Below are 21,726 nucleotides of genomic sequence, written 5' to 3'. Positions count from 1 at the left end.
TGACCCTATGTTCCAGATGTTTTGCTATGAATGTTGGAGTGTGTATGTGTGTGCAAGTTCATGTGTATGTAATATAACGCTGTGCATGTTAATGTGTGCATGTGTATGTGTCACAAGTGCATGTGTGTGTATATGTGTGAGCGTGTGTATGTGTGTGTCATAATTGCATGTATGCATTCATGTGTGTATGTGTATGCATATGCATTAATGTGTATGTGTATGCATACATGTATGTGCCTTAAAGGCATTTTAACGCTGATGCAAAGCAATTTAAAAGGCTTTCAGGTCCAGTCCTGTTGCCGCCGACCCAACTCCCACAACAGAAGAAGGCTGCCGATCCCAGCCCGGGACGTCAAGCCGCGGTGCTGCAATGTTCATGCTCCCTCTCCACAAGAACAGCCACACAGAACACGTACAAACCGCGCATAGCGTCTCGCCTCCTTCTGTAGCTAGTCACAACCAGTTGGAAAGCGGCTCTCCGTGACGTAAGACTAGTCTCAAGATACTTTTCCTTTCACAATACGTCTTGAGACATGTAGACAGCTGCTCGGTAACCCGGCCCGGGTCTTTTGTGTCCCGTCGTTCTTACCGACGCACGTCCGCCAGGTACCCGGCGCGTCAGGTGTCCCCGTCTTTTGTCTCACCTGCGAGATGATGCAAGACTTGTCCGTACATAAAACGGCTGACTGGGGTCACTTGTGTTCCCCATGACACGTTACTATTAGCCTCTAGCAGGCTTCGGGAGGCGGCTGGAAAGAGTAAAAATTGGTCAAATAGAGAGATAACATGCCGAGGGAGTTGGTCCGCTAGACAGTACGTTTGCCGCACCCGGGTGCGACAATTTCTACTCCGGGCGACCGATTTCTACTCTTTCCAGCCGTCTCCCGAAGCCTGGTAGAGGCTAACGTTACCATGGGAACGACCTTCTTGTGTTTGTGAACACGAGTGTGTTTGTAACCCTTGATAGTGCTGACAAAACCGGAGGTGTGAAGTTCATGTTAATAATGCCAAGAAAAGTTAGCAAAGTAGGATTTGTGTGTATCATAGTCATAGATTCCAATCTGAATGGAATGAGTGATTCTAATACAAACTTATTATTATAAACATGTCTTGCAGATTAAGATATTCATAGCACTGTGCTGAACAAATCATACAAAGTTTAGACTTTTCAAACACTTTTTATTAAGACTATTTCAGTCAATATGAAGATATTTGATAGGCATATATTGTTTCACTACTCCAGTCTATATTTTACAGATCCTCCTTTATTATTATTTTGTGCCCTGGTATCAAAATGTTTATCATATAAGCAGATAAGTTAAATGTTACAATATTGACATGGGAATCGGATAAGGTCTCCAAGCAGATGTTAGGGGAATGCTGGTAATGTTTCCTGAGTGATAACAGGGCATCTCTGACAGTCCTTTACCCTCCATAAGCAGATTTAAGGTTGAGTAAAAGGCCGAAGCTTTCACATGTATCATCTTAAAACACACAGAAATACAGATACGACAAATGTTATAAGAATATGCAGAACACATTTACATGACATTTTGTGTATACACTCTTGCACAATTTCATCAGGTTGGTATATCAATGAATACTAGGTTCTTCCTTAATCCCAAATCATTCTGATATATGCAGATCCATAAAAGATTACAAAAATAATCTCGATACATTAGTACATACCTGTACTATATACACTCTTGCATAGGTTCATCTGGTTGCTATATTAATGCATATTGGATTCTTTGTTACACAATTTGTTTTGTTACAAAGAAAGCAAAATCCACACACTGACAGATACAGCTACATGTGTAAGGTAGTACAGTTTTTGTATCTTCACATTGGAATGGTCAAAGTACTGCACAAAAATTGTCCTTACAAACTATTACTAATGTTTCGTAGATCATCTCAATGTCCTCATCCTGAGTGAATTTGGCACTAAAACTGGTTTGTTTGATTCATGTCATTCTGAGCTGGTCTTGTCTATCTGAAACAATATACGATACACAATACAATGTACAATATAATTAACAATATACAATACAAAATATATAATATACAATATACAATATAAATGTGATGTTTCAGAAATATATTATACACATACATTAATACAACAAAAGTTTCATGTTGTAATTTTTTGGCAGCTGAATAGAAATAAAATCAGTTCCATATCAATGTCCCTAACATGTTGGAATGACTACTTAATCATAACTATATACAGCATACTGACCTCAGCTGAGGAAATGTACAGAACAGGTCGCCATGTTGGGAACTCAGCCGAGCAGCTTCAGGCAGCTGGCTGTGGTGTCCGCTCCCTCAGGAACTAGCCTCCTATTGTAGCTGTATATCGGAAATGGAAAACAGAGTTGCTTAGTAATTTATATCAAATCACATCATACTGTCATTATAGCTTTAACAACAGAATGTGGGAGTAAAACAAGAGATTCATACACAATTTGGTGCCATGTAGCTTAATGCACACTTACATGTGAAATTGGTAGATATAAAAAAGAAGTATGTGTACCAGAACAGGTGTGTATCTATTAGGTACATGTAAAATTTTATTATCAGTAAAAAAGGTGCAGTCATGAAAGTACTGGGAGCAAAGTTCGTCAATTCACCCATCTAATCATTTGCAATTCTATCAAAATTTAATACTTTCTGTCCCTTTTAGATACCCTGGAGTAGAGCATGCCTATAGGATAACCAACATAACTCACCACAGCCTCTCCAGTGTTGGGTGTTCCTCAGCAGCCTGCACCACAGCCTGGAACCCTGCAGGCTCCATGGAGATGTTATACAGGTACAGCTGCTCCAGGGCAGGGAGTCTGGGTAGAGCCTCGGCCAGATCCATGGCAGCGGTGTCAGACAGGTGTGCAGGTTTGCCACAGGGACCAGACATGTTAAGCCCGGTCAGTGCCGGCAGTGTGCTGATGAGCTGTGCGACCCTCCCCAGTCCGGCTCCTGTTACTCCCCTATTCCCCCCGATGTCCAGCTTCTGTAGTGTGGTGTTATAGTGAGGGGCTGTGGTCAGACTCTTGTCACTAGGTGGGTTTTGTTCCATGTCCAAACTGCTGGGCTGGCAGAGGGTTTGCACCAGTGAGACAATCCCTGAGTCTCCTATGTCATTCCACTCCACATCCAACACCTGTAATTGCACCAGGTGAGGCAGAGCTTTGATCAGGGATGATATTCCCCTGTCACTGATACCTGTGTCCCTGAGAACCAACACCTTCATGGCTGTGAGGTGGTGGAGGATAGCAGCCAGGCATTCCAGCCCAGGGTCTTCTATGGCATTTTCACTTACGTCCAGTTTGATCAGTCTGGTTAACTTACACAGTGCAGGGACCAGTGTGCGCATGCCTGTGGGGCTGATACCGGTCTCACTCAGGCCCAACACCTGCATGGCAGTGAAGGTGTGGAGGATGGTGGTGAGAGATTCCAGCCCAGTGTCACCGATCTTATTACCACTTATATCCAGTTCTCTCAGTCCCACTAGGTGGTGCATGTAGGGAGCCAGGGATGACATGCCCACAGCTGTCATGCCAATTTCCCTAAGACGGAGTACAGCCAGGTGTGGAACACTGGACAGCCCAACCTGTAGGACTTCCATCCCAGTATCACGAAGAGCACGGTTCCAAGACAGATCCAGCTCCTCTAACAGAGACATGTGTCTGAACCCCTGCACAAGTGGCTGGAGTGATGATGGTGTTAGTTTTGTGTCTGACAGATCCAGTGCCCTCAGACAGGGAACATTCTTCAGAACTGAAACCAGCCTGGCTGTCAGATAAGGTGAGTCAAACTGTCCTGATAGTTCCAAGTCCAATCTAAGTCCAGGGAGTGTAGTTGTAAAACACTGCTGTAGGTACTGAACTGTGTCTCTGCTGTCAGTGCCTTTACGGATTGTAAGTATGAGCCTGTCTGGCAGGTTTGCTGAATGAAGATTTTGTATGTAATACTTAAGACCTGTGGCTTCTCTACTGTTAATGGAGCTGTGCAGCATGACAATTGGCAGGGCTTGACTGATACCCTGAAGCACTTCTGGTTCTTGTCTCTCACTAAGGATGTTCAGGCACAAGCGTACAAACCTTTCATAGGTTTGGCAGGACTTTTGCACATCTGGATCCATTTGCATCTTTGATTTAATTTCAAACTGTTCTGGTTGCAAGTGTGTGAACTCTCTGCTGCTGAGCTTGCTTAGTTCCTCCATCACAGCTTGTGTTGCCTGTGAGTCACAGCCACATGTGAACTGAATCAGGTTACTGAGTTCAAGTGCCTTCCTTACGGAGGTGAGCTGCAGCAGCTCAACAATGTCTTGCTTCACTTGAGCATGAGCTACATATCGTCCAGCCAGGAACTCTTGCATGGTCTTGTGTGAAAAGTTCAGCTGTTTCCTAGGATGCAATTTTGAGGAAGAAACCTCCAAGGAGACCACACCCAGCTTTAACAGTAACTCCCAATTAACCTTTTCTCTCTTTACTTCTGTAAGGTCAAGCAGGGTCTCATTCCTCAGCAGTGCCTCTAGTGCAAGCTTGCCGAGCTGTAGTAATGACTCAGCAACCTCTGTAGGCAGCCCTTCTGTTGGCATGTCCACTCCTTCCCGCTCACAGCACTTTCTGACCAGACATGTCAGCAGGTTGTCGTACAGCCCCATCATTGTTCCAGTAGACACCATCTCTTGGTCCTCCTCCCACAGCAGACACACAAACATCAGGAACATTGGGGTTTGGATTAAAGTGTTCAAAAGTTGATTACTGTTTACATGTACAGTTAGTGTCTTTGTCAGTTCTTGCTTCCTAACAACAGTGAAATACTGCTGCATGTATTTCTCCACATGTCTACGGGAGAAGCCCATGATGTGTACATGACAGTCTGGCCGGGTGTACTGCTGCACTCCTGCTGAGGGTCGGGAGGTGATCACAATCGTGCTGTTGGGGTACATCTTGCCAGACAGCAGTTTGGGAATGGCCTGCCCGGCTGCCCTGGCCTCAGGCCGCAGCTCATCATACCCATCTAGGAGGAAGAGCACACAGGACTCGTTTCTCTCAAGGATTGTTTTGATGAACTCTAAATTAACATCTTTTCTTTCAGGAACACACTGGTCCCACACCATCTCCTCTATGGTCTCCCCCTCTCTCACCTCCCGGAGTCGGATCAACAGGACAATGTCGTGCCGTCTGCCCAGCTCTGTTTTCTGTGAGATGGCATCTAGGGCTTCTTTGGACAGAAATGTTGTCTTCCCCCCTCCAGCTTCACCCTCAATCAGAATGCACCTTGGTGCTGTGGTCAGTTCTGTGACATCTGGCTTGAACAAGTCGTCTAATGACTTAAGCTCTTTTTTCTGTTCTTCTTCCCTTGAAAATAACCAGTGGTGTACTTTATGTCTAGGTATTTTGAGTTGCTTCTGACTTGATGGAATCAACTCTAACTGGGTGAAGATGTCACTGAGGCTAAGTGTGAAGTTGTCATTCCAGATCAGAGGCTTGAAGTGAGTCAGTTTCAACTCATAGTACTTCTTCACAGACTTCTGGAACAAGTCTGGAACAGAATGGCCACTGTTGTTAGATTTCAAAGTCCAACTTCATGCCATATGACAGGAAAATTGGGTTAAATGACAAAGGAAATGACTGAAAGTTAAAATCTGGTAAGGAGCCATGGATTGCCAAGAACCTTTCATCCTGCATCATGATAGTCCCTAATAAAGCACATAAAATAATCTCCTCTGACTGATGTTTTAATAAATTCACACAAAAAACTTACTTGAAGTCTGAAATCTCTGAAACAGAGTTTTATAAGTTTGATGTGCAATAAGAGAGTACTGGTACCCAGGCCTGATAAAAATAGTAAACTTACCTGCCTTCCATTTCCAGAGCAAACAGTTTGCTGGGACAGTCATGTAAATATAAAGCCAAACCTTAACAAAACATATTGACTTTGGAAAGTTTAACATAGATGATACTTCCTATCATTTTTGATGGCAAATTTTGATTCCCACCTGTCTGATTGACACCTGTCACTGAAGAAGCCTCTGTTCCTTCAGCTCCAGCTACATGTAGATGTGAGCGTGGAAGAGCATGTGGAACTGGACGTTCTAAAATAGAATACAAAAAGATTACCCAGTAGTACCATTTTCTCTGAACACTCAAGCAAGAGTTTCAATCATGTTTTAAATAATGTTTTATTAGTGTTTCTCTAAACTTCAAACTTCTGAGACCAGAACATTTTTGAATCTGTCAAAGGTGGAAGTTTAGATCCCTCTTTCACAATGATTTCATTCTTCAGGCTGTAGTATATTCCTCAATCAGGCCACACCAATTTAATTTGTTGGTTCTCGGATTCGCCTCTTCGTTTTTTTCTGATTTGCAAAAAAAAAAAAATTGATTCTGGTCCTGAATCAACTGAAAAATGCTCATGTTTTGCCCCCCAACAGTTGAGGAAAGTCCTTTTCTTCCTACTTGTTACAGTTTTCCCATCTATCATTGCAGTGGTTTGATTAAAAGTTCAAAATTCAATGTTTAGATTTTAACCCAGCCTTTTGTGTTGACTTCATGGCTTATTTTGTAGCATTTAAGCCTATAATAGGATGCCTAGACCTGTTTTTATTTTTATTTTTTTTCGCCCTGTCGCTTCATATTTTTTCTGAAAAAATCCGAGAACCAACAAATTAAATTGGTGTGGCCTCAGTGACTCTTTTTAAAGGTAGAAACACATACCTCCAAATTTTTGATGTCCACTGTACATCTTGATCACGGAGTGACCTACTGTAGTCATGCGAGAACACGATTAATACAGCCAAAAAGCTCAAATACAACCAAAAATAAAAATCTTTATCTAAATAAAATCTTAATCTAATTAACTCTATAGTAATATGTATGTTCTTCTCATAAGATATGACAAATGTTGTGATTATAGAGAGACTGACATGCTGACAACAGCCGACCAAGTTCTCTCTCAGGTGATTATTCATTCTCTGGCTTCTCTTTACCCTTTTCTTGTTGTTGAGATGTCATTTTATGTATTAATATTAACAGAGTAGTGATTTCATAGCTAGTTAGATTAAGAGAACCTATGACGTCACCGCAGCCTCCTGGTGGAATAGGGAGTCATCAAACGTCAACATGGATGGATTTGGGTCAAATATCACCCCTATGTGTGCGGGATTGGTAGAAACCAAATGATCACCTTTTGCAAAAAAGGATTTTGGGTTGAAAGGCACCAAAACTGAAATTACTATACATGTATATGTCCTTTAAGTATGTACATTATATGTTGTATAGACAAGATCTGCCATTGTCAAAACATTTAATTTCTTCATCTAAAACATCTTACACATAAGTTACATAACTCAAATTAAGTCATGCTTTATTCAATCACAAAAACAGTGACACTGAGTTGAGGCTCTTACCTTCTCCCAGTTTCTCTTGGACTTGCACATAGTCTTCATACTTCACCTGAAGCCTCACAATCAGCTGTGCACCTTCAAACTGGTCCTGAATGTTGCTTGGGATGAGGATACTGGAGAGTCTGTGTGACAGGGTTCCCTCCCCTACCTTGTCATGGTTGTGGTAGAACTCATACAAATCTGTTTGGCATAGGAACTTCAGGAAGAGGATGACGGATCCACTTGCAAGTTTTATCAAGAAAGCCTTATATTCCATCAATGCTTGTTTTGCTTTACTGAGGCGCTCTGGGTCCATTAACATGTCAACAGTTATCAGTTCTTTCTCCATTTCCTGGACACGACTTAAAACCCACTCTGGGACCTCTGTTGACGGGCTTAGGTGGACATGCACAGGAAGCAACGGATCTGCAAGGAAACAAATTAAATCAAAGGAGGTTATACTAGTGCCTTTGCCAAGAGGTTTTGTTCTATATCATGTTGTAGATGATATCAAAGAAGCGTATATAAGGCCACACCATCTTAATTTGTCAGATTTTAATATAAAGAGAAAATATAAAGCAACAGGGTGAAATAAAAAAACAAAACAAAACAGGCCAAGGCACCCCACGAAGGGCCGGAAATGTTATGATACGACACCAACCTGGTTTATAATTAAAACAATAGATTTTGAACTTTTAATGAAATGAAGTTGCCTTGTTACATTGAAAAACTTTATATTAATTAACAACTAGGAAGAAAAGGACTTTCTTCAACTAACCCTAACCCTAAAAGCTCAAAATTCTATGTTGGTCAAAACATCCTAAGCCTAACAAAAAGGAACAAGACTGTAAGTTAATTGCCTTTGATTTAACTTCAGCTTTCACCAAGCAATTTTATGGCAGATTGACTAGTACTGAGACATAATAGTTTTCGAGGTGCAATCCCTGGCTTTGTGACTGGCTTACAAAATGCAATTGGTTCAGTGTTTCGGTTTTTGGTTCGGACATTGAAGCTCTTTCAGAAGCCCTTCTTGGATCAGCTCTTGACAAAAATACATAGTTCTTATAACTAAATAAATTATGTAGATTAGGTACTGCAGATGCACTCAAGTTCATATGGTTGTGCATCCTGGATCCTCCCGTGATGAGGTAGTTTGCGCATATTATTCACAAGTTACCATTCTGGGATTTGGTTTAAAATTCATAAACTGCAATTAGCACATTGTTGAGTTGCACATGCATGTTCTGAATGCAAGGTCTTGTCGTTTGGAGGTTATTTTTTGAATTTGTGCATTCATATGGCCTGAGACCCTGCGCATGCTAACATCATTTTCTTTGCAATTGTACAGCAGCGGATTACAATTCTAACATACCGACGCCACAGTATACAGTCTACACCCTTACAGTAACCCTTGTAGCCTCTACAAGGCTTCGGGAGGCGGCTCAGGAAAGAGTAGAAATTGGCCAAACAGAGAGATAACATGCCAGGGGAGTTGGTCCAATTGGGTATGGCAAACAGTTCTCTCTACCGGACCAACTCCCCTGACATGTAGTAAGTATCTCAGAGTCTCTATTTGGCCGTTTTCTTCTCTTTCCAGCCACCTTGATCCCAAAGCCTAAAGCCTAAGATATAGACTATAATGTGGTTAGTCATAACTTTTCAGGCCATCCTCAATGGATGACCTGAGATTTTCTGACAAAAACTAGCCTACTCTCATCTGCCGAATAAACATACCCCCCGGAATAAACGTACCCTCCGGACAAATCTTCAAAATCAAATAAACATACCCCCGGAGTAAACGTACCCCCCGAAAAATTACCAGAATTGACGGGTAACCTGTGTCTCTTGTACTAAAATGCACCCTTACTGATATATGCACAAATCTTTAACTGTTATTTGCAATTAGGAATTTAAATAGACAAAAAAAAAGAGCATTTAATATTTTGTATTTTGATAAGCACCACCCATGACAATAGAACATTCAGACGAATTTATGCACGCTGTGATTGCAAAAACCGGCCCGAAAATGACAAGTTTCTCGCTACAATATGCGTTTATAAATGTCTTCACAAGTTGAAAAAAATTACTGGTTTTCAAAAAATTAATAAACGTACTGTGCAAAATAAGAACGTACTGGGTGGATGTTTGGGCCCAAAAAAATAAACGTACCCGTATGGTTATTTGGCAGATGAGAGTAAGACTGCTACCTTCTCTGTGGTAATACTTCTGACTTAATGAGACTTTTAGAAAACAACAATTTCCTGACCTGCACCTCCAAATGCCTGAAGGAATTGCTGATGAGACTCTTCCCAGTATCTGGACTCCAGGAGTTTCTGCTTGAGTTCTGCAGCCCGACGGAACTCGGCTTCTGACATCCGCAGAACATCCGCAATCTGATCTGCCCAACGTCCGACATCTACAGAATCGTCACCCGTGATTCTGAGAATGGAGTGGTGGAATTCTGGTATAACCTCATGGACCAAGTCCGCTAGTCCTGATTGGTCAGATATGAGGACTGGCATGCCGGCTGCCATGGCCTCCAGACCGACCAGACCGAAGGGTTCTGCACGGGAGGGCATGAGAACCAGGTGGGCCTGCTTCATGTGTTGGCAGACGTCTTCCTGGGTGCCGTGTGGGAGAAGGGTGGGGATCAGTTTTCCTGAGTTGATGCTGGTTTGGAGAATGCCCATACTGGCCTGATACTCCTCTTTACTGACACCACAAATCCGCAACTTGATTCTGTCCTGACTCCTTTCTACCACTTTTGACAAGACCTTGGCTGCCAAGTCAAAACCTTTCACCCTCTGATCTGTTGTCACCCTACCAATTAATAGGACAACTTTCTCACTTGTTGCTCTGTATTCAACTGTAGTGTTCAGGAACAAGTCTGAAGGTTTGGGCAGGAAGAGGTAGTGAGCTGGCCTCTTGTCTTTAGGAATTGCACAAAATGAGTTTACAAAGTGGTCTTGTGTTCTGTGTCCCACAGAGAACACAGTATCTGCCTTCTCTGCATCTTGTCTGATGGAGTCTTCCTTCTCCCCAATACCCATGGCCTTCTCATCTTCCTTGTACTTCTCTGTGTCTTCAGGTATAGTCTGGGTGACAAGACTGAGGCTTGCTTGGGGGAAACGCTGTTCCTTGATAGTTGCTGCTGCTCTGCTGGTGACCCCAGCATGACCCACAATCCACCCTACATCCTGTGGCAGTCTGTCATTGGGGTAGCGATCCACATGGTCAAAGGTCAGCCAATCCAGACAGGGTTCCCTTGTGTCTCCCTGACTGCGGGTTGGGAGGATGAGCTCCACTCCATCAGCCTCAGCACACTTTCTGTCCTCCTCTTTATCTTCCAAAACAGTACTGTAAACTTTCCACCCTGCTCCTGTTAGGGTCTGGGCCACCTGTCGGCTGATGGGGGAACTGCAGTCCTCAGATGTGGCATACTGGCCACTCACCAGGAGAACTGAGCTGGACTCTGCAGTTTCACCTGAGCACCCAGCCGCCCCCTGGCCCTCAGCCATGACTCACACAGGTGTCAGCTACATCATTATAGGAACACCTGGAACAGACAGGTGTGTGTCAGGTATGTGGTAACAACACCTGGAACAGGCAGGTGTGTGTCAGGTATGTGGTAGCAACACCTGGAACAGAAAGGTGTGTGTCAGGTTAGGTATGTGATAACAACACCTGGAACAGACAGGTGTGTGTCAGGTATGTGGTAACAACACCTGGAACAGACAGGTGTATGTCAGGTATGTGGTAACAACACCTGGAACAGACAGGTGTGTGTCAGGTATGTGGTAACAACACCTGGAACAGACACGTGTGTGTCACTATTCAGAAATTATAAACCTTATTAAAGTTACATTTCTACATACGATTTTAACAATAAGGGTTAATACGAGTGAAAGTTCTATATACCTTTTACAATCGGATGGGGATAGTTGTGGGTTTCAGTACTACATGTAGTATATGTATAACGTTACCTGATTGTGGGGGAGATGGCCGATGGTCTCGGCATATTTTTGTGGGGAGGGGGGCTCAGAATATGTATGTAACGTTCCTAAAATAATAGTTCTTTTGAATCTTTTGGTTTCATCGCTTTGGACGATTTGTACAAAAATGCTTTGCAGTGGAACTTAGGTACGGTTTAAACTGTTTGTTGGGTTAATATCTGATTGCGCATCCTAATTTTTTTAGCGTGAGTCAAAATCTATGAGCAAAGTACTGAGTATAAATTACCGAAACTTAGAATCCGATACCCCAGGTCAGTTTTGTTTTCCTTAATTTCTTTTTTCATCGTATAATTGCCGAAAAATTACACATATCTGGTGGATCCTGAAACACTGAACAGTCGACAGACAGGATCTGTACTTACTTTCTTCATGGATGTCCCCAGAAAACTTCCTTCAACTTTTGGAACCGACTTTCGATAACTTTTTACTTCCTCTTCGCCATCTTGGAACTGGGAACAGTTTATTCGACAGTGGGGGTGCTTTCAAGTGAAAGGCGAAAAAATAGCAACGTTCCAAAATTAACAAAACTTTACAAATGCATATAGTATATTGGCGTACCTTATATCATTTGTGATATAATAACCTGATTTATTAGCTATCAATGAAACGCAATCTTCACTCGACCCCTGTGAAGTTAAGACAATGGACTGTTCCGTGAAGGTGCCACCTGAGGGCAAGTTTTTGGCGGCGCCTCTGGAGCGGTGCCTCTGGAGCAGTGTTAGACTCAAGTAGAAATTGTTCTAAAATCTCTATCTCTCTAATCCACAGTGAACGGATTTGTGCCAAAGTTCACGTGCCTTTGCTGCTCTGTACAGTCAGAATGTTTTGCTGTAAATTTTTGAAAAGAAAAGTTGTATTTTTGGAGTGAAGCTGATTGATGCTCAATGATCTCATCATTTCAGTGAGTTTAAGATTCCTAGTTCTTTACAAAACAAAGGGACTTTCTTGCGTATTGTTCAGCATTCGCATCATTAACATGTCATCACCTAACAAGTGACTTTTCGGGGAGTAAATTTGGCTAATAAATCAAATTCAAAGTTGTCTTTTGCTACTTTTGACCCTGTGTTCCAGATGTTTTGCTATGAATGTTGGAGTATGTATGTGTGTGCAAGTTCATTGGTATGTAATCAGGTAATATAACACTGTGTGTATGTGCATGTGTGCGTGTCACGTGTGTGTGTGTGTCACAATTGCATGTGTGCATTCATGTGTGTATGTATATGTGTGTGTGCGTGCGTATGTGTATGTTCATGTCTGTGAAACAATTGCATGTGTGCATTCATGTGTATGTGTGTATGCATATGCATTAATGTGTATGCATATGTGCATAAAGGCATTTTATGGATTACATGTATGCAAACCAAACAAAAAATTTTAGGTCCAGTCCTGTTGCCGCAGACCAGACTCCCACTACAGAAGAGGGCTGCCGATCCCATCCCGGGACGTCAAGCCGTGGTGCTGCAATGTTCATGCTCCCTCTCCACAAGAACAGCTACACAGAACACGTACAGACCGCGCATAGCGTCTCGCCTCCTTCTGTAGCTAGTCACAACCAGTTGAAAAGCGGCTCTCCGTGACGTAAGACTGGCTCAAGATACTTTTCCTTTCACAATACGTCTTGAGACATGTAGACAGCTGCTCGGTAACCCGGCCCGGGTCCTTTGTGTCCCGTCGTTCTTACCGACGCACGTCCGCCAGGTACCCGGCGCGTCAGGTGTCCCCGTCTTTTGTCTCACCTGCGGCCGCACGGTGTAACCTGGCACCAACATGGCGGCCGCAAGACTTGTCCGGACATCAAACGGCTGACTGGGGTCACTTGTGTTCCCCATGACACGTTACTATTAGCCTCTAGCAGGCTTCGGGAGGCGGCTGGAAAGAGTAGAAAGCGGCCAAATACTGTAGAGAAATAACATGTCAAAGGAGTTGGTCCGCTACTGCTAGAGAGTACGTTTTGCCAAGGAGTTAAAATCTTGTATTTAACCTCCTTGGTTTTGTCGCACCCGAGTGCGACAATTTCTACTCCGTGTGACCGATATCTACTCTTTACAGCCGTCTCCCGAAGCCTGGTAGAGGCTAACGTTACCATGGGAACTACCTTGTTGTGTTTGTGAACACAGTGTGTGTTTGTAACCCTTGATAGTGCTGACAAAACCGGAGGTGTGAAGTTCATGTTAATAAGTAATGCCAAGAAAAGTTAGCAAAGTAGGATTTGTGTGTATCATTGCCATAGATTCCAATCTCAATGGAATGAGTGATTCTAATACAAACTTGTTATGATAAACATATCTTGCAGATTAAGATATTCATAGCGCTGTGATGGACAAATCATACAAAGTTTAGACTTTTCAAACACTTTTTATTAAGACTATTTCAGTCAATATGAAGATATTTGATAGGCATATATTGTTTCACCACTCCAGTCTATATTTTGCAGATCCCTCTTTATCATTATTTTGTGCCCTGATATCAAAATGTTTATCATATAAGCAGATAAGTTAAATGTCACAATATTATAATGAAACTTCATCTGTGTTGGTAGTTACATGTTTAAAGTTAAAACCTTTGATCCAACACAAGAATTTCTCTCACCTAGAGCTTTCGACCAGTCACTCTGGTCTTCCTCAGTAGACTGACCCAGTGAAGCTTGTCACGTGGCTTCTTTGAAGTGTGACGTCAACACTGGGTCAAAGGTATCTGGTAGACGATGTCGGCCCCTGTCGCGGTGACAAGCTTCACTGGGTCAGTCTACTGAGGAAGACCAGAGTGACTGGTTGAAAGCTCTAGGTGAGAGAAATTCTTGTGTTGGATCAAAAGTTTTAACTTTAAACCTAAATGTCACAATATTGTCATGCATGGGAATCGAATATGGTCTCCAAGCAGATGTTGGGGGAATGATGGTAATGTTTTCTGAGTGACAATGGAGCATCTCTGACAGTCCTTTACCCTCCATAAGCAGATTTAAGGTTGAGTAAAAGGCCGAAGCTTTCAGGTGTATCATCTTAAAACACACAGAAATACAGATACAACAAATCTTATAAGAATATCCAGAACACATTTACATGACATTGTATGTATACACATGCATAGTTTTATCATGTTTTATATACACTCTTGCACAGTTTCATCAGGTTGGTATATCAATGAATAATAGGCTCTTTCTTAATCCCAAATCATTCCAATATATACAGATACATAAAAGATTACAAAAATAATCTTGATACATTAGTACATACTATATACACTCTTGCATAGGTTCATCTGGTTGCTATATTAATAGATATTGGGTTCTTTGTCACACAATTTGTTTCGTTACAGAGAAAATAAATCCACACACTGACAGATACAGCTACATCAGATATAGTACAGTATTTGTATATTCACACTTGGTTATTAATCTGGAATGGTCAAAGTACTGCATAAAAATTATGCCTACAAACTATATTTGTATAATTACAATGTTAGATACATTGTAGATCTTCTCAATGCCTGTATCCTGGGTGAATTTGGCACTAAAACTGGTTTGTTTAGTTCACGTCATTCTGAGCTGGTGTTGTCTGTCTGAAACAATATACAATATATTATACAATACAGTACAATACAATATAATATGCAATACAATACAAAATATATAATATTCTATACAATATAAATGTGCTGTTTCAGAAATATATTATTCACAATACATTAATACAACAAACGTTTTATATTGTAATTTTTTCGCAGCTGAAGAGAAACAAAATCAGTTCTATATCAATGTCCCTAGCGAGTTGGAATGACTAGTTAATCATAACTATATATAATTTTTAATACAGTATACTGACCTGAGCTGAGGAAATGTACAGAACAGGTCGCCATGTTGGGGACTCAGTAGTAGCCCAGCTTCAGACAGCTGGCTGTGGTGTCCGCTCCCTCAGGAACTCCACGCCAAGAGTACCTGTGTGTGGAAAATGGAAAACAGAGTTGCTTAGTTACAACAGTTAACATAATATTGTTATAATTATAACTTCAACTACAGAATATGGGGGGAAGACTACTGATAAGTAGATTCATAAATTATTTGGTGCTATATAGGGTAATGCACACTTACATGTAAAATGGGTACATACATTATAGAAGTATGTGTACCAGAACACTGTGTATCTATTAGTATTAGCCAAATAAAGTAAATTTATCAAAATGACAGTGCAAATAGTGCAGCCTTGAAAAGTAGAATTCACACATATCATCAATTCCCACATATCAATTTAGAGTTCTATCAAATACTCAACATCTCATTAGTGACTCCCTTTTATGATACCCTGGACTAGAGTATAGCATGCCTATAGGATAACCAATATAACTCACACCAGCCTCTCCAGTGTTGGGTGTTCCTCAGCAGCCTGCACCACAGCCTGGAACCCTGCAGGCTCCATGGAGATGTGATACAGGTCCAGCTGCTCCAGGGCAGGGAGTCTGGGTAGAGCCTCGGCCAGATCCATGGCAGCAGTGTCAGACAGGTGTGCAGGTTTGTCCCAGTGACCAGACATGTTCAGCCTGGTCAGTGCCGGCAGTGTGCTGATGACCTGTGCGACCCTCCCCAGTCCGGCTCCTGTTACTCCCCTATTCCCCCCGATGTCCGGCTCCTGTAGTGTGGTGTTATAGTGAGGGGCTGTGGTCAGACTCTTGTCACCAGGTGGGTTTTGTTCCATGTCCAAACTGCTGGGCTGGCAGAGTGTTTGCACCAGTGAGACAATCCCTGAGTCTCCTATGTTATTGATGCTCACATACAACACCTGTAATTGCACCAGGTGAGGCAGAGCTTTGATCAGGGATGATATTCCCCTGTCACTGATACCTGTCACACTGAGAACCAACACCTTCATGGCTGTGAGGTGGTGGAGGATAGCAGCCAGGCATTCCAGCCCTGGGTCTCCTATGTCATTATCACTAATGTCCAGTTTGATCAGTCTGGTTAACTTACACAGTGCAGGGACCAGTGTGCGCATGCCTGTGGGGCTGATACCGGTGCTACTCAGGCCCAACACCTGCATGGCAGTGAAGGTGTGGAGGACGGTGGTGAGAGATTCCAGCCCAGTGTCACCGATCTTATTACCACTTATATCCAGTTCTCTCAGTCCCACTAGGTGGCGCATGTAGGGAGCCAGGGATGACATGCCCACAGCTGTCATGCTGACCCAGCTAAGACAGAGTACAGCCAGGTGTGGAACACTGGACAGCCCAATCTGTAGGACTTCCATCCCAGCATCACCAAGGTCATAGTTCCCAGTAAGATCCAGCTCCTCTAACAGAGACATGTGTCTGAACCCCTGCACAAGTGGCTGGAGTGATGATGGTGTTAGTTCTGTCTCTGACAGACCCAGCGCCCTCAGACAGGGAACATTCTTCAGAACTGAAACCAGCCTGGCTGTCAGATCAGGTAAGTTAAATGTTAAATACTTCAGTCTTAGGTCTAACTGCAGGCCAGGAACATAAGAGGTGAAAATCTGTTCCAGGTACTGAAGAGCTTCTGATCTATCAACAAAAGATGTACCAAGTCCTACTATCATTCTATCAGGGAGATGTGCTGACTGGATGTTTTCCAAGTAATACTGCAGAGCAGCAGGTTGTTTACTGTTGAGGTCCAAGATGATAACTGGCAGGGCTCTGCTGACAGCCTGCAGAACACCCAGCTCTTTTCTTTCATTCAGGATATTCAGGCACAGCAACATGAACCTCTTGTAAGTTTCAACTGATTTCTTTACATCTGGCTTTACAGGTAGGTGGGTCTTCTCCTGAAAGTCATCTGGTCGTAAATGTGAAAACTCCTTGCCAATGAGCTTGCTTAGTTCCCCCATCACAGCTTGTGCTGCCTGTGAGTCACAGCCACATGTGAACGGAAGCAGGTTACTGAGTTCAAGTGCCTTGCTTATGGAGGTGAGCTGCAGCAGCTCAACAATGTCTTGGTTCACTTGAGCATGAGCTACATATCGTCCGGCCAGGAACTCTTGCATGGTCTTGTGTGAAAAGTTCGGCTGTTTCCTAGGATGCAGTTTAGAGGAAGAAACCTCCAAGGAGACCACACCCAACTTTAACAGTAACTCCCAATTAACCTTTTGTCTTGCTACTTCTGTAAGGTCAAGCAGGGTCTCATTCCTCAGCAGTGCCTCTAGTGCAAGCTTGCCGAGCTGCAGTAATGACTCAGCAACCTCTGTAGGCAGCCCTTCTGTTGGCATGTCCACTCCTTCCCGCTCACAGCACTTTCTGACCAGACATGTCAGCAGGTTGTCGTACAGCCCCATCATTGTTCCAGTAGACACCATCTCTTGGTCCTCCTCCCACAGCAGACACACAAACATCAGGAATATTGGGGTTTGGATTAAGTAATTTAAGAGTTCATCTTTTTTCAGGCTAAGAGCAGATGTAATTTCCGCCTTCTCCAGGACCTCATCATAATCAATGACAGACTTGACAGTGAAATATTGCCTGATGAAATCCTCTCCCAGCTCAGGACTTCCTGTGATGGAGAAATATTTCCTCACGTGTTTTGCAGCATGCTCAGGTGAGAAGCCCATGATGTGTACGTGACAGTCTGGCCGGGTGTACTGCTGCACTCCTGCTGAGGGTCGGGAGGTGATCACAATCGTGCTGTTGGGGTACATCTTGCCAGACAGCAGTTTGGGAATGGCCTGCCCGGCTGCCCTGGCCTCAGGCCGCAGCTCATCATACCCATCTAGGAGGAAGAGCACACAGGACTTGTTCCTCTGTAGGATTGTTCTAATGGACTGTGCTTCAATACCGTCAGTTGTTTCATCAACACACTGGTCCCACACCATCTCCTCTATGGTCTCCCCCTCTCTCACCTCCCGGAGTCGGATCAACAGGACGATGTCGTGCCGTCTGCCCAGCTCTGTTTTCTGTGAGACGGCATCTAGGGCTTCTTTGGACAGAAACGTTGTCTTCCCCCCTCCAGCTTCACCCTCAATCAGAATGCACCTTGGTGCTGTGGACAGTCCTGTGACATCTGGCTTGAACAAGTCGTCTAATGACTTAAGCTCTTTTCTTTGTTTTCCTGTTAGTGTTTGTATCAACTCTAACTGGGTGAAGATGTCACTGAGGCTAAGTGTGAAGTTGTCATTCCAGATCAGAGGCTTGAAGTGAGTCAGTTTCAACTCATAGTACTTCTTCACAGATTTCTGGAACAAATCTGGAATAGACAGAACACTATTGTAAGATTTCAAAATCAATATTAGTGAAAATGTAACTTATGCAAGACAACAATTCATATTTACATCATATATAAGAGAAATACCTTGTCAGCTTCATCATCATCATCATCATGCCTCCGGATTACTTATCCGGTAAGGTAAACTTGATAAAGTTACTGCAATATACCCAGTCCCTTTTCAACTTTGAACTCATGGTACTTACTGCTCTCCAAGCCAACGTGTCTTCTACTATATAGCAAAAAGTAATTCTGGCTGACAGTTTGCACATTTTGTGTATACGCTTAACCAGGATTGTGATTAATGTTCAAACCTTATTCCCATATCTGATGTCTGTAAGTCACGTGCTAATGAAGTTTCATAGTGGAGCATATTAACATGAAAAAAACTATATGTTCCCATCTGGTGAGTGGTGACTTTAACTGCAGTGGGCAGTATCTATAGTTTATAGATGGCTCCTTCAAAATGAATGTGCCTAGTATGATAATCACTCTATACACTCGTTCTCATTCAAATGTGCAAAATGCTGTCACCACTCTTTACGACGAGATATGAGCCAAACCACGGACCTCATCATTGCTTTCTTTACTTTCTCACTACACTGACTATGTTTTACGAAAAATGTACCGGGACATTGGTTTATTAAGATGCCCTTTAGCCCCATGGCTAATCTTCCAGGGCTTATTAGACAAGACAATGCAATACATAAAACAGATAATATACACAAATGCACAGATTACAGATATAATTACAAGTTAAAAATTAAGAATTGAGAATTGACATCAGAATTCAGATGTCAAATTATGACTAAAACTAACAATAAAACTTTTATTTACTAATTTGCTCCTACAAAATAAACAATTACCAAGGAGGTTAAATACTTCCTTGGTTAAACCATTAAGTTCCGTAAAATTAAATTATTTTCTTAAACTGCCTCACATCAGATAAAGTCTTAAGTTCACTTGGCGATGCATTCCGCAGCTTTATAGACCTGTAGGCGAGCATCCTCTTTTCACTGTTATCTTATACCTTCCTCATGAGATTCCCCATCCTCAGAATCAGGTTCAGTTCTCGTTTTTTCCACTTCTTTACAGGTACTTGTCCCAGATGTTTTTCCTTCCTTTTAAAATTGCTTGTGGATGGATCTCATAGTCTTACCTTTCTTGCTTGGGGATGGCTGTGACTCCTGTGACTCTGCATGCATGGATGAGCAATACATGTACGTTAGGTATGGATCGGGAAATATAGAATAGCCATTTAACTTTGTACAATAATGGTTGTTTTCTTTCCATAGTCTTTTGCTGCACAGAGACTATAGATTGTCACTATATGGGCAATCAAAAGTTCTGTGTGATAAATACAACTATCACAATCTTTGGAATCTGTAGTAGCATCTCATTCCTTATGTATCTGGTAGTGTCATTCTCAAAGTCTCTCACTCTAAATATATCTTCATCTTACACATATGTTACAGTATCGTAAAACAGAATTGGTTCAAGGATAACATCAAGCTATAGATGTAAATTGTAATGGGAAAACTTCCATCTTAAAGAGCAACTAAACACAACGGTGTTGTAACTGTGGGGGGTTCATAGGTGCTACCAACTGACCTGGCCGATATCTAGACCTTTTAGCCGAATCGTTACAGCATCATGTGGACTGAGAATCTGAATCTATTATAATAAGAAAACTGGTAAACGCACCTTCCAAACTCTCTGCAGTGGCCCGTTCATCAATGTCAATGAGTGCCTGCTTCAAAACCTGTAGAGTAGCCTCCCTTCCCTCCCTGTTTCTCCACCTGTGCAGCACTTCTCTGCACCTGTGGTCTTGATCAGGCTTCAATGTCTCATCTGTCCTGATTCCTTTTATTTTGTTCTCGTTGAACCCTAACTTCCGGGCCAGGTCGTCCCACTTGTGGCTGACGCCATCGATGACTTTGTCAAAATATTTCTGCACATCAGCTGTAACATTTAAGGGCATTTCATGACGACATGAATATAACCAGTATTATGTATGAAGTATTACACTTTAGTGGGTTTTTCTTCCATTGCTTTGTCATTTGCAGTTGTAGATGCTGGCATTTGTCAATAACCTTCTACAGCACCAAACATTAAAGCTAGAACGGCAGTTAACTTAGAGCTACTAAGAAAACATCTGGACTCCATCTGTAAGCAGGAAGGATCTCCCCATTTGTTACATTTTTCAACAAGGAAAATGAGTTAATGGTAAAGCGGGCGAGTGTAGGTATATTTGTAGTAATTGCAGGTGTCCAAGGTTTCTTTCTGGGGCCTTTGACTGCAGTTGTAGAACTATTACTTTATAGATGTCATGACTTCATTAAAATGAATATGCCTACATTGTTATATCACTTTATAACTTCTCACCTTCCGCTGGTTTCTTCTTCTCTGGAAACTCTTCTCCATCCTCCCCCTTCCTCTTCAGCTGGCTGCTAGAGGCTTGGGGTGAACCTGTCTCAGAGAGGTGGATTCAGGTATCAGTAATGACGTCAACTCAGCTTCTGCAGTGCCATGGCTATCATGATGTGCACAATTATTTATCAGGATGAGAGGTTATTTACTGTCTTTACTGGCACCTGTATTTTACCTTCAGAACATTGTGATTTTTCTCACCTGCAGTTTCACCTGAGCACCCAGCCACCCCCTGGCCCTCAGCCATGACTCACACAGGTGTCAGCTACATCATTATAGGAATACCTGGAACAGACAGGTGTGTGTCAGGTATGCATGTGGTAACAACACCTGGAACAGACAGGTGTGTGTCAGGTATGTGGTAACAACACCTGGGACAGCCTAACAGTGTGTGAAACAATATCTTGTAGCTTAAGTATCAATTGATGTACTAGTAATTTCTAACCACATATTATTAAATGGATTTACAGTATACACAAGATACAGTATGCAAATTAGGATATGGGCAAATACCTGATTTTTAGTACTTATCATTTATAATCAGGTGGAGATAATTTCTGTTTCAGTATCGTTTAATCTCAGAACAAAAATAACGTTAGTTACGTTACCCGAGCGTGTGAGATGGTCTCATCATATTTAGTTAAGTTTTTTTTGGGTTTGGGGGGGNGGGGCGGGACGAACTACGTAACTAA

At 42.4% G+C, this 21,726-nt stretch overlaps 2 protein-coding genes across 2 annotated transcripts in view; both read right to left on the bottom strand.

The window, feature by feature from the left end:
• Nucleotides 1-2,725: 2,725 nt before the first annotated feature.
• LOC109482708 (baculoviral IAP repeat-containing protein 1a-like) lies at nucleotides 2,726-10,908 on the bottom strand. The gene is made up of 4 exons (XM_019785527.1): nucleotides 9,657-10,908; nucleotides 7,415-7,591; nucleotides 6,005-6,055; nucleotides 2,726-5,547 (listed from the first exon to the last, which is right to left on the bottom strand). Exons 1-4 carry the CDS (start codon nucleotides 10,906-10,908, stop codon nucleotides 2,726-2,728), a joined length of 4,302 nt encoding a protein of 1,433 aa, XP_019641086.1.
• A 3,270-nt stretch (nucleotides 10,909-14,178) lies between these two features.
• The window catches only part of LOC109482707, a 38,215-nt gene continuing 30,667 nt past the window's right edge, over nucleotides 14,179-21,726 (bottom strand). Inside the window, exons 6-11 of the mRNA XM_019785526.1 lie at nucleotides 21,236-21,266; nucleotides 20,309-20,566; nucleotides 19,764-19,799; nucleotides 15,748-18,586; nucleotides 15,225-15,337; nucleotides 14,179-14,961 (exon numbers count right to left, since the gene is read on the bottom strand). Of these exons, the coding sequence (XP_019641085.1) occupies nucleotides 15,268-15,337; nucleotides 15,748-18,586; nucleotides 19,764-19,799; nucleotides 20,309-20,566; nucleotides 21,236-21,266 (3,234 nt within the window). The 3' untranslated portion in view covers nucleotides 14,179-14,961; nucleotides 15,225-15,267. The remainder of the gene's footprint in view (nucleotides 14,962-15,224; nucleotides 15,338-15,747; nucleotides 18,587-19,763; nucleotides 19,800-20,308; nucleotides 20,567-21,235; nucleotides 21,267-21,726) is intronic.

The sequence above is a fragment of the Branchiostoma belcheri genome, unplaced genomic scaffold (assembly GCF_001625305.1).
Source record: "Branchiostoma belcheri isolate BF01 breed outbred unplaced genomic scaffold, Haploidv18h27 scaffold60, whole genome shotgun sequence".
Classification (NCBI taxonomy): domain Eukaryota; kingdom Metazoa; phylum Chordata; class Leptocardii; order Amphioxiformes; family Branchiostomatidae; genus Branchiostoma; species Branchiostoma belcheri.
Note: the sequence above shows the minus strand (reverse complement) of the source record. Positions and strands in the feature narration are given on the sequence as shown.

Bases quoted from the DNA above. Each gene is read 5' to 3' on its own strand.
- LOC109482708 (XM_019785527.1), bottom strand. From the start codon at position 10,908: ATGGCTGAGGGCCAGGGGGCGGCTGGGTGCTCAGGTGAAACTGCAGAG. The intron at 6,056-7,414 runs GTAAGAGCCTCA...ATCTACATGTAG, and splicing joins CCAAGAGAAACTGGGAGAAG to CTGGAGCTGAAGGAACAGAG. The intron at 5,548-6,004 runs GTGGGAATCAAA...ATTCTGTTCCAG, and splicing joins GACAGGTGTCAATCAGACAG to ACTTGTTCCAGAAGTCTGTG.